At 37.5% G+C, this 13,637-nt stretch overlaps 1 protein-coding gene across 3 annotated transcripts in view; it reads right to left on the minus strand.

The window, feature by feature from the left end:
- Fbxl4 (F box and leucine-rich-repeat gene 4) overlaps positions 1-13,637 on the minus strand; it is a 279,999-nt gene that overhangs the window by 110,173 nt on the left and 156,189 nt on the right. For all 3 annotated transcript variants that reach the window (XM_067137655.2, XM_067137656.2, XM_067137657.2), the window contains one exon: positions 13,029-13,138. In XM_067137655.2, the coding sequence (XP_066993756.2) occupies positions 13,029-13,138 (110 nt within the window). The remainder of the gene's footprint in view (positions 1-13,028; positions 13,139-13,637) is intronic.

Here is a 13,637-nt window from a genome sequence, read left to right on the forward strand (position 1 = left end):
TGAAGGGAATTCTTTGCTCAGCGCATAAATTTGTTTCACGAACAATTATTTCCAATAACTTGTCCATAAAGAACATCTTAAAAACCTTCACACCATGACATTCCCCAACTGCTTCATTCTGAGGTCCTGGGTTCCCTATAAATTGTTCTATTTGCCCCATGTAATTAGACATGTTTTCCCATTGAAATGTATTAGCCATGACATACACATTGCCATTCTGTGCACTGTCACTCGTATCTGATTCCAAACTGAGGACTTCGCGTACAGCGATGTCATCCAAATCACTCAAATCACCATCTGAATCTAGCAAACATTTGTCAGAACCACTGAATTGTTCTAAAACATCCTCCATTTCCACACAAGATAACTCGCACTTGCTTGTAGAAGCCATCTCCACCCACGACCGATGGAATGCAAGTCAGCGTGTGATAAGGAAAAAGAACAGGAAAAAACAGTTTCAAGAGAGCCCGGAATTTATAAAATTTATGATTCTGTTGACAGTCAAGTTCTTCCTCGATAGGAAATGAAGGTATAATGCAAGAAGTGTGTATAGTAGTCGCCACATAGCAGACGAAAGCAGTACTTGCCCCTGGTGCCAGAGATAAACATTCCTGGAAATTTCTCTCGAATTTCAGTGACAAAACACTATCAAAATAGGGATCAAGATATATCGTTCGAAAGCTCAAACCTTCCACTTCAAGGAAAAATAAGTTAAAACACAAACAGCTCCGACCATAACCTGCTAGATCGCAGTAGAGTACGCGCGTGTACCGTGTGAGCAGTGCTCGTCACTCTACCGCACGCTATGTTCACTGCATGACAAGCAGTGCTCGGTACTCCACACTGATAGGTTAAGGTACAGCCTCAGCATTTTCCTGGTATGAAAATGGGAAACCATGGAAAACAATCTTCAGGGCTGCTGATAGCGGGGTTCGAACACACTGTCTCCCGAATACTGGACACTGGCCGCACTTCAGCGACTGCAGCTACCGAGTTTGGTCCATCAGAGTTCAAAAGCAAAGAAAACTTCTAGTTTTCAAAAGCTGGTGACCCAAACAATGTAAAAGAACTGGAGACTCATAATGATTTTCTCCATTGTTAGATAATTGAATGAGTGTTAGACACGGCATTTCACAGCTACCTCAGCTTCCCTTGTCTCCAGAAAGGTTTTGTTTCATCACCGGGAATGTATATTAATACAACCACGATTAATAGTTGCCTCCAAACTGCGAAGACAAAGAAGTCAAGATATTGTGGTGCACTTTCAGATATAATTAAAGTATTTGACTCAGGAGGTCATGAGCACATCTGCAGAACTTTAGCTTCATGTGAATTGTCTCAAAATCTAAAAGAAAGGTTGTGAAATTACTAGTTGACAATCATTACCAAATCAAGGCTAATTCAACAAGACAAAGTCCATCAAGCTAAAAAGAGGTGTTCCCCAAGGGTAGTCCTGTGTCACCATCTCTCTTTAATCTGGTAATTTGATGATATAGCAAATGAGCTCTGACAAAAAGTTGCCGAAGCACCTCTCTCATACACTCATTGGTAGATGAAAGTGAACGTATCAGATACCTCAGCATAAATTTCACTGATGAAATAGTCTTCAACGAGGCAGGTTAATGAAAAGACTCAGTGAAAATATTGCCAAGCTATGCAGTTCACCACTACTGAAATCCAATCAAAAGCTGTCGATCATAAATCAATATATATGGCCGAGCCTGACATGTCCTGTGCAGTGTGCCTCTTTGACAAAGATCAAAAACATTAATCTAGACGATGTGGACAAGCTAGTAAGAGAACCACTAAAGAAAATAAATGGACTTCCAGATGACTGTCCTGATGGGAGGATATATATTTCACAAACATTTTGCAGCTTAGGCCTCATAAAAGCCAAATGGGAGGCTTGTATATAGCACTTCAATATCTGTAACAGTTTGCTTTGCATCAAAGATGCCCACGTCCATTCCACCTGAGATCTGGAATGTGAGAAGGAGCGATAATAGAGAAACTCAACCTCAGTGAGCCAGGTAACAACCACTGGACGGGTAGGCGAATAAGGGAAGTCCTGAGAAAGCACGCCTTCCACACCTTGTCCTCTCACAAATTAAGGAGAAAAGGCACTGCAGTATATGCAGACCATCCCAAAGTGTACTTTTGGGTGAGCAATTGAACAGGATTATCAAACTCTGAATAGACAAACGCCCTGAAAATAACCGGCAATGTTCCAGCGGTTCAAGCAGTACCTGGCAGATGCCCAAGCACAACCCACTGTAGTCATCCAGACTGTGGTGAGATCGAAACTAAAGGACAAATTCTTGGATTCTGTAATAAGGTAGAAATGCAAAGGAATGCTCACCACACAAAGTGAGACCAGCTTTCGCCTCTGCAATGAGGGAATCAGGTTGGCAAGTCCATGAAGAACTTCACTGTCTATCTTCTAACTGGATCTATCACCAATTGCATCGACCCATGACAGTCGATCCAACTGCCTGTTTTGAAATAGATGTTAAACAAGCCAATGAGGTAGACTCAGGACATCTGTACCTCAGTAAACACAACAACATCCATCCAAGCAGATGGTCTGTAACAGGCTTGCTATTCGGTTGCAGAGGCAGTGTAACCAAGTACACATGGAGTCTAATGAAGGGGTTGGGTATTCATCACCGCACTTGAAAGAATATCGTAGCAAATATCATAAAAGACTCGGTCAGCATCCAAAATCACCATCTCTATGATGATGATGATGATGATGATGATGATGATGATGATGATTTATTGTTTCTGGCAAAGTTAGGGATGTACTCTCTTTTCTTACACTTAACCAGTCTAAACCCAGAACACTGTTAATAATAACTACTGATAACAATAAGATGAAAACAATATTAGTAAGTATAGTATTAATAGAATAATTAAATGTAGTGATATTAAGGAAGAATCATACATAAAAAACAAATCATATAATCTATATAATAACACCGTGTGTAGAGTACATTAAAATATATGAATAAAAAGTACTAGATATACTGTACTACTTATTTTTGTTATGGTCTGTGAGAGAAGTTTGATGCGATCATGGAGACAAGCTGGTTGAGAAGTTTTAAGAATATTATGCAAAAAGCAAAGAGTATGAAGCGTGCATCGTTCTTGCAGGTGAAGCCATCCGAGCCACGTGTACGATGATGTGACATAGTCAACGTAACGAAGCCCACAGATAAATCTTACACAAGCATTCTGAGCACACTATAATTTCCTTCCCCATTCTACTCCTAGGTTGTTGTAAACTATATCGCAATAATCAAAATGAGGTAACACAAGTGATTCAGCAAGAATTTTCTTTAGTTTAAAAGGGAAATTGAATTTAAATTTACTGAGAAGTGTACCATTCCATACATTTTTCTACGCACAGATATAGCTTGGGCAGACCAGAACAGCTGTTCAACAAATATTATACCAAGATTCCTTACGTTTTGGCTACAATATATGGGAGTACCACTTATGGACGCTGTTTGATTGAGTTTGCAAAGCAATATAGGGTAACCAATAATGATTGCCTGGGATTTTGATGAGTTTCATTTTAATTTGTGATTTTTGGCCCATATGTCTAACGTCCGCCTGTTGCTATTTCTTGATGGACGCAGTATTTTTGTTTCTGTCTGTTGGCACAGGTCAGAGCAAAGTGTAGCTTCCACCGAAGTCCCAGTCTCATCCGTGACTGTGACAATATGGAAGCTCCTAGGGTATGGGTGGTGCTGAGTAATGACATTTGGAGCACAACTAGTATCTGAGTGTTATGAAAGGTGTCGCTCATAGGATCAGTTGTGCTGCAGTAGCACCAGCTGGTCCAGTGAGGAAAGCAATGGCAAACTACCTCACTCCTCATCTTGCCTAGTACACCTCATTTGGGCTCTGCCATTGGTTTTTGCGATTTTCCTATAACTGCATAGCCTTTGGTGGTGCTATTTGAGGATCCAACCAGCCTCTGGGCTGATGACAGACAGACAGACAGACAGACAGACAGACAGACAGACAGACAGACAGACAGACAGACATGTCTAAGGTCATCAAGTCTTCATCTAGGAGAAGTGTTTCCAAATGTAGGTTTTCAGGTTAGTTATGTATATAATCTGTAAGTCATCTGCATATAAGTAGTATTTACAGTGTTTTAATCCAGAAGCTATGCGTGGAGTTTATATACAAAGAGAAAAATAGGGGGCCTGGTACAGATCATTGTTGTATAGGTCAAAGAATTTTTACAGATTCTGATTTGTGCTATTCACAATATTATTGTGGGTCATTTTATTCTATAGAGTAGTATGTACTTTTCTAATAATTTGGCGTTTGTCTAGAATTCAGGATCTTCGTGGTGACTCACAATTTGTGAACTGATGTAATCTTGGAAAATTTATCATCCCTGGAAAGGTGAAGTATCGTAAGCGACACTTATATCAAAATTGAGATTACAATGTTTATATGTAAATCGGACTCCACTGCACGTGCTGGCAAAGTATCATAAGCATCAAATTAATCTAGAGGGTAAAAACAATGTAAAAATTAAATTATCATAACCACCATAAGTAATATACAGAACACCAGGTTATCGTAAGCGCCAGTCATTACATCTTAAGCGCCCTGTAATTTGTGTGCAGATTATTGGTTTTAATTCTGGAGGGAATGTGAGATATGTCAGTTTCATTGTTCATGACTATTGTCGGTCACTGCTGTAGTACAAGTTACATAACTGCCTCAAATCAATCTGGCACTTGAAACATAAGGCAAAGCCTGCTGGCGGACCTATCGCATGTTGATTGACAGCTAGTATACCAGTGGAATGCAGAAGAGGGATGGGAAGAGAAGAGAAGGGGCTGCTTCTTGTGACAGACATGATTGAGCAAATACAGTCAGTAGTTAAACAAATCGGTTCATAGTCAGTACATATTCCTACCGATTGTGCCCAAAGTGAATTATGCCGCTGAAAATTCTAAACTGAAGTTTGCGGCAACAAGAGGAACATGAGAGACAGAAAGAATAAAACACAAGTACAGTATAGAAGGGAGTTGTTGAAAGTACAACAAAAAATAGCAGATGCAACAAAAGTGTTGTAAAGGACAGTCATGAGAATTTTAACCGAGTAAGTTGGACATGCAGTTATAGTCGTGCAGCTGTGAGCTTGCATTCGGAAGGTTCTTCAGCAACCCTGAAGATAGTTTTTACATGGTTAATTAAGGTCACAGGTGCTACCTTTCCAATCCTAGCCCTTTCCCATCCCTCCATAGCCAAAGCCCTTCAATGCGTGTGACATTAAACAAGTACCCAAAAAGAGTTTAAAATATATATATATATATATAGTAGAACAGAGACAGCACGAGACTGAAGAAAATTCATTTGGTACACCAGGAAAGAATACGAAAAGGAAAAAAGCATGTAACGTATTTTTAAGATTTTGACGCACAAACCATGAATTTTACATTTTCCACAAAACAACTCCATCAATATCTAAATTACAATCTGTGTCATGAGAGAGGATTGGTTTCCAAGAAGATTGTATCAGTTTGAGAAGTACCGTATGTACGCGAATAATAACCGCATATTTTTAAAAAAAATTGAGATGCGAAATTGGGGTGCGGGATTTATTTGCATCAATGTTGGCAACACGCTCTCAGCTCACTTAGTTTTCAATATTGGATGTACAGTTATGCTTTGTGTAACCGCAGATGGAAGAAAACTTCCCCCATATGTCATATATAAACGGGAAAAAATTCAGACTTTTAATTTAAAACTGTCTTTACATTTTTTAAAATAGTATTTTACACAGTAATTTAAATTCAAAATTTCTCCGTGTCACGATAGAATGCGTCTTCCTGAACGTGCAGGGGTAGCTTTCCACACTTTCACTCACTTCAGTGTGTTGACGTTTGTTTCATAGCTGCTAAGTTCGAGTGAAATCGTAATTCTTTTGTATCCAGCGTTTTAAGGAACACCACAGTTTCACATAACAGGCAGTGTGTGAAGAAGCAGAAACCACGAACATTGGCGATTCTCTTTGGCAATGCCGCCAGTTGGCGAAAAAGCGTGGGTGATAATATAATCAATTCGTACGCAATGAACAATATTGTCAATGACAATAAAACTGCGTTTTTTTAATGCCCAGCCCAAACAAACTTTTTAAAAGGAGATGGGGTCACTGTACTGTGTTGCAATGCAGACGGAAGCGAAAGACTTCCTCCCCTCATCATGGGAATGTTCGATAAGCCACGATGTTTTAAGGCTATCGGGTACTTTCCGTGCAAATACAAGGCATCTAAAAATGCATACAGTACAGTAATCCAATAAATAAAGTACTTGCACAGGGGAGTCAGCATACACTTCTCGTCTCTGAATATTTTTTTTTTTACATTTTTGCTTTCGTTACGTGAGGTTATGTTTGTCAGTAGTTATCCAAGTGCGTTGTTTGAATACTGTAATTGCACCTTGCTAGATACATTTTGGAAATAGTTCTTTTCCACTGCATTTGAAAGGTTTAAACTGTGAATCAATGTTAACGGATTTTAGAATATTTTTTGACACGGCAAGGGTTAGCATTTCTGAAGTACGAGTTGGCGGTTAATTCGAAATCACGTAATTCGAAGTCCGATTTTTGCGTTCCAATGACTTTGAATTAATGAGGTTTTACCATATCTCAAAACTAACATCCTAATTCGCCGGTGTGTCTGTTTCAATTGTTTACAATGCACGAAAAAGAATTATCCACCACTGGTCGTGTTAATATCCGCGTAAAGAAAAGACCTTGATTGAAAAGTGCTTTAGAATATGTAAGTAATTTATTATAGGATACTAGTGATGCAAGAGACAACAAATCTTTCGATCTACAAGGAATCGAGCCTACTCAAAGTTCAGATTAATGAAATACCTAGGCCTATTTGATAATTTTCATGGCAAATATATTTTATAGCAGTGATAATGTATTTCTCAAGTATGTTCAGGCAAAGCAGTTATATCAGTAATTTTACACGTGCATAAAGACCACGTGGACCTCGCGGAGTGATATGAAATGTTTGTTTGTGCCTATGTTACTCTTTCAATCGAAGGAATTTTAGTTCATTTAATTTTTTTCAAAATGAGCTTTCCTAAAATTAGGGTGCGGGGATTATTCGGCGGCGAGGATCATTCACATAAATACGGTATTGTAAAAGAGTTAGGCTTCAACTGGAAGAAGATTAGAAATAACAGAAGAGTTTTAATTGAGGTCGTCACCTATATGGCGAAAGACCTGCACCGAGCCTTGCTGGAGGCCACATGCCATGACATGGCAGTAGTTATATTGTGAATAAATTTGTGAGCGAGTTGCTGTAGAAAGTGAGTGTACTTCCAACGACTGAAAGGTAATATCCAATAAGGAAATTAGCATGTGACACAAGACGAGTATGTAAACATTACATAGACTCCAAACATAGTGATCTATTACCACAAACAGATGAGGAGAGCTGATAAAAATGTTTTCTAAATACTGGACTGTAATCAGGGTCATTTCCACCTTCATTCCCTTATCGTAGTGTAGTCAATCTTCCTATTGTTTTTTTTCTACATTTCTTAATACAATCATTTAAGAAAATCTGTTATTATTTTCATGCCTTACATTCCTTCAAACCAATCTCTCCAAAATATTGTAAGCACTACAGAAGCTATCGTAAGAGGACCACTTTTGTTAAGCAATGCCCTTGACATTGACCGGCAAACCATAGTAAGTGACATTCATAACTTTAAAATAAGTTCCTTTTCGCTACAATTGAATAAATACATAACCTAATATATGACAATATGGTGAAAAATTCATTTCTGGAGTAGAAAAAAACAGAAACTGCCTAAACTGTAAGTATTCGACTTGCTAATCATTTTTAGCATCTCCTATAAAATTCCTATTTTGTAGCTTACGAAACTTTGCCTTTCCAGGGACAATATATATATATAGTTCTAGATTTTAAATCTTATAGTATCATCAGGACCATCAATGTAGTTACATTAACAGGAAAAGTAGGAAAAACAGTAGATTTTATGATTGACAAAAGTATTGCACTGCTGGAAATCAAGTGGGACCAAATGAAAACAAAAGGGTGAAAAGAAACTAAAGGAAGGGTATATTTTATAGAGTAGTGGAGGAAGAGAAGCTAGAAATGGTGTAGGCTTTAAAATTAGACAAGACCTAAAGGAATACCTAGAGTTGGTGGAAAATATAAATGACAGGTCAGATTAACCCTTAGCACTCACGCGGTGGGTCATGCCCAACAACAAGAATATCATCGTTGCCAGGGCAAAACCTCCTATGTGATAATATTTTTGGAGCTATACTGACCCGCAGCACATACATCGTGAAGAGCGAGAATGCCTTGACAACATTCACACAATATTGCACCTTAGATGACAGAACCTTACCGGCCAAAGTTCTAAGCTAAAACTTTTCACATAGGAGGTTTCGTCCCGGCAACGATGATATCCTGCATAGATCCTATGTCGAGCAATGCTCGACATGATTTTCTTCCCTTATAACTCCTTTGTCGGGTTATGCACACATGAATTACAGGTAGAGTAAGCTACTGCTATCTTTCGACGACAATTTGAAGCCATGTATAGCCATAATCTCTTTGAAATCAGGCCTTCTCGGCATTCTTTGAAGATCATGCGAGTATGTAAACATGTTGTTTAGCAATATGGTGTCGTTCGAGCAACATGAGAAGGAAATAGCCAGACTTTTAGATGAAAGTGACGTTGATTTCAGCGATAGTGAGAGTGATTTTCAATTAAGTGATGAGGAAGATATTGCGGAACTAACTTGTGTTGGTGAGTCGAGTGATGAAGATCCCAATAATGAGAAAAGTGCAATGGCAATGCTGGTACCTCTACTGATGGCTGGAGGGTATACCGTGACACGGACTAGGATTTCAAAAGAATCCCATTCACAGGTACGTCAGGTTATAAGCCACCGCAAGGGACTAAACCTAAAAGTGAACTTGACTTTTTCCAATTATTCATGACTGACGAGTTATTGTCAGAAATTATGCGCGAGACTAACCGGTATGCCAGTGTAAACATTCAAAAGGTTACGTTCCTCAGACGTGAGACTATTTGGAGGTCGTGGATAGATGTTATTCTTCCTGAATTCAAAGCAATTTTAGGCGTAATCCTAAATATGGCAATGAACAATAAGCCTGAATTACGACGTGAGACAGTTTTTTTCTGCAATACTTGTAGAAATGAAATGAAATGGTGTATGGCCTTTAGTGCCGGGAGTGTCCGAGGACAGGTTCGGCTCGCCAGGTGCAGGTCTTTTGATAAGAGGCCCGTAGGCGACCTGCACATCGTGATGAGGATGAAATGATGATGAAGTCAACACATACACCCAGCCCCCGTCCCAGCGAAATTAACCAATGATGTTTAAAATTCCCAACCCTGCCGGGAATCGAACCTGGGACAGCTCTAACTGATAACTATAGAAATGATAATAGCAGCAGCAACAGCAGCAGCAAGTGGTGGTACAGACTCTTCAGAGTGGTATGGAAAGAAAAAGACTGTTCCAAAGGAGGGGACAAAACTGGTCACTACACTATACCGATCTTCTTTAAGAAAGGAGAAAACTATAGAGGAGTGACACTGATCCCTCATACAACTAAGATCCTAAAAATAAATTAAAAAGTGGATAAATGAATAAGGGACAGAGTAGAGAGAGAGTTTACAGAACACCAGTATGGATTCAGAAGAGGCAGGTCCAAATTTCACCTAATATTTACATTACATCAAATGATGGAAAAGTATTGGAAATATGGAAAGGACATGTTAATGACTTTTCTGGAACAGAAAAGGCATTACATGTTACAAATCTCATGTTATGGTCCATATTGAAATGTACTTAAAGTCAAATAATAATTTTAGATTATAAATTCCACCTGTTCAATATATAAGAGTTTTTTTATTTAAATTTAAGAAATAGTTATTTACATATTAGATTTAGGGACATGTTTCACCCATAATGAGGGCATCATCAGCCTAAAAATCTCATACTTGAAAGAAAGATAGATCAGGATTCTGATTGTTCTTAGACGTTTATAAGAGGATACTGTTTTAGGTACAAATGTGTATAAAATGACTAGCAAGTAGAATATAGTAGTTACACGTACTCTTATGACAAAGTCTTATAATCAATCCTTATTGTAGATCTTTACGAATGTCTTGTTTTCTAAATGTGGTAACAAATAGTTAGTTAAAAGTTCAAAAAGAATACGTAAATTGCTGCGTTGAAATAAAATTTGGTAAATATGGTGCCTTATTCTGGAGATGGCATACGGAGCTTATAATAGCTTAATATTTAGGATAAAAGTCACTCTTAGTGGTAGTTAAATTTAAATCCAAAGTTGAAGTTGTTAATTTTATATGAAAAGATAATACGACAAATTTCTTGAAGCACTTTGGAGCGAGGACAAGTACTCGTCAGAAACATAGCTATTTTTATAATTAGCTAGTAGACGTGGTTGTAGCTTCTTGTATTAAAATTCAAAAAGTCGAAAGGAAAATGTGCGAGGTTGAGTAGAGCTTGTGGTGTTATGTCTTTTCGACAGTTGTTATGTTAATTTGGTTAAAGATGAGGTAAAATCCAAAGTTGTTTGTCTGTTGAAGTTGTTAATCTTATATGAAAAGATAAGACGACAAATTTCTTAAAGCACTTAGGAGCAAGGACAGGTGCTTGTCAGAAAACATAGCTATATTGATAATTAGCTGGTAGACGTGGTTGTAGCTTCTTGTAATTAAAAGTTGAAAAGATAAATGAAATTCACACACAACCTATTTTCTTCAACTCACCTCATATTTAACCAAATTAACATCACAACTGCCGAAGGGACATAACACCACAAGCTCTACTCAACCTCGCATATTTTCCTTTCGACTTTTAATTACAAGAAGCTACAACCACGTCTACCAGCTAATTATAAATATAGCTATGTTTTCTGACAAGCACCTGTCCTCGCTCCTAAGCGCTTCAAGAAATTTGTCGTCTTATCTTTTCATATAAGATTAACAACTTCAACAGACAAACAACTTTGGATTTTACCTCATCTTTAACCAAATTAACATAACAACCATCGAAGAGACATAACACCACAAGCTCTACTCAACCTCGCATGTTTTCCTTTCGACTTTTCGACTTTTAATACAAGAAGCTACAACCACGTCTACCAGCTAATTATAAAAATAGCTACGTTTCTGACGAGTACTTGTCCTCGCTCCTAAGTGCTTCAAGAAATTTGTCGTATTATCTTTTCATATAAAATTAACAACTTTAACTTTGGATTTAACTACCACTAAGAGTGACTTTTATCCAAAATATCAAGCTATTATAAGCTCCTTATGCCATCTCCAGAATAAGGCACCATATTAATCAATTTTATTTCAACGCAGCAATTTACGTATTATTTTTTAACTTTTAAATAACTATTTGTTACCACATTTAAAAAACAAGACATTCGTAAAGATATATAATAAGGATTGATTAAAGACTTTGTCATAAGAGTAGTTATAGCTACTATATTCTACTTGCTAGTCATTTTATACACATTTGCACCTAAAACAGTATCCTCTTATTTACTATCAGAACAATCAGGATCCTGATCCATCTTTCTTTCAGGTATGAGCTTTTTAGGCTGATGATGCCCTCATTATGGTGAAACATGTCCCTATATCTAATATGTTAAGAACTATTTCTTAAATTTAAATAAAAAACTGTTATGTATTGAACAGGTGGAATTTATAATCTAATATTATTATCTGACAGAAAAGGCACATGAAAATGTCCCGAACATATGGTATGGAAAACAATGACCAAGACACAAATTGGGAAAGAAACAACACAGATGGTAATAGCATTATATCAAAACTGTGAAAGATAAGTCAGAACCAAAGTAGGTCAAACCGAATGGTTCAGAGGTGAGAATGGCTTAAGACAGGGAAGTGTTTTGCCGTTGCTTTCCCCCACCCCCACCCCACTGCACCCGGACCCCCTCTCTTCATTATCATCATGGATGGAATTTTGCATAATGTCAAAGAGAAGATGAGCAGAAAGAAAGTAAAATCTCTGCTACTTGCTGACAACATTGTAATTTGGGGAGGTAACGAAGAGGATATATGGAATGAGATAGGAAATTTTCGAATGAAGATTAGTGCTTTGAAAAGCAGACACTGATTATTATGAGAGGAGTGATAAGCATATAAAATTAATCTCTTGAAGAAATGAAATATTTTGGCAGCATGGTGTCACAGGAAGGACATTTGAATGGAAAAATTAAAGAATACAACAATCTGCAGGCTGTGAGAGACACTGTATGGAATAAGGATGTGCCACTTAAGTGCAAGAAGGTTTTACACACATCCATATTGACCAATGCTTCAGCAGCTTGGACCCTGATTACGTGGAACCAAACCAGGATCCAAGCAGTCGAAGTGAGGTTCTTAAGGAGCATACAGGAAAAGACAAGATAAGACAAGAAAGAATACGAAATACAGAAGAGTGAGAGTTTGTAAACTTCAAGAAGAGATTGACATAGCAAAGCTGAAATGTTTTGGACACATGATGAGAATGCCAGGGGAGGGAATTCCTATGCATGGATACAGTGACTGGGCTTAGAAGACAGCCTAAAATGAGACAGAAGAACTCTGTAATGAACTGTATTGAAACTACAGGAGTTGTGATATAGTGATAGAAAAGGAGTGGTGGAAAGATCAAGCAAGGGGGAGAGCTTTGGTACACTATCCTACCCAGAAAGAATGTGGGAAAGGGAATGGAAGAAGGAGCTATCATTATACTGATTAAAACATGAAATTAATTCAAAATGAATATTAAAACAACTTCAGCATTACTTCTAAACTAAACAAATACACCAAAATCTCACTTATATTAGGAATATAACATAATTTACTTTAACATAAATAAATGACCATTACATCTTTAATTCTTAATTCGTCTCCAAAGAATTAGTTCTAAATACCTTTTAAATTCTTGCAGATTATTGCAACCTTAATGATGACTGTATCATTGGCAAACAGACAGGAATTCAACCTTAGGTGGGTGAGCTGGCTGCCCGACTGATTAAGAAAACTGAAAAAGAAATTGTATAGTTGTCAGGTCAAGGATCTGACATAGAAAATCTGCCTCACTTAATGCAACAAAATCTAATGTATTCCTTCCTGTGGTAGTATAAACTTATACAATATCATTTCAAGTTATCCTGAACTTCAGGTTCAAGAGGTTGGTTGCCAAGAAAAAACTAGATGAATTTCAGTGTAACATCTATGAATTAAAAAATATACAGAGTGGCCCATCTGCACTTTATTATTTAGTTTTATGAAACCCATAGTTTACAGACAACCTTGAAAATATGGATCCCTGTTCCTATAAAGAATTAGCACTGCATGCTTTCATAAAAAACTTACATCACTGATGAGAAAAAACTTTGGAAGAGATGCAGAATTCATGACTATACTGTGATTGGTACAACTTATAGTAGTGTATGTGGAGCAGTAATATATGCTTGTAATGTGCTAGAATTTGATCAACACTTTGCTTCAGACACACATTAAATATTCACTCCACAGTA

This window comes from Anabrus simplex, chromosome 1, assembly GCF_040414725.1.
Source record: "Anabrus simplex isolate iqAnaSimp1 chromosome 1, ASM4041472v1, whole genome shotgun sequence".
Lineage (NCBI taxonomy): Eukaryota > Metazoa > Arthropoda > Insecta > Orthoptera > Tettigoniidae > Anabrus > Anabrus simplex.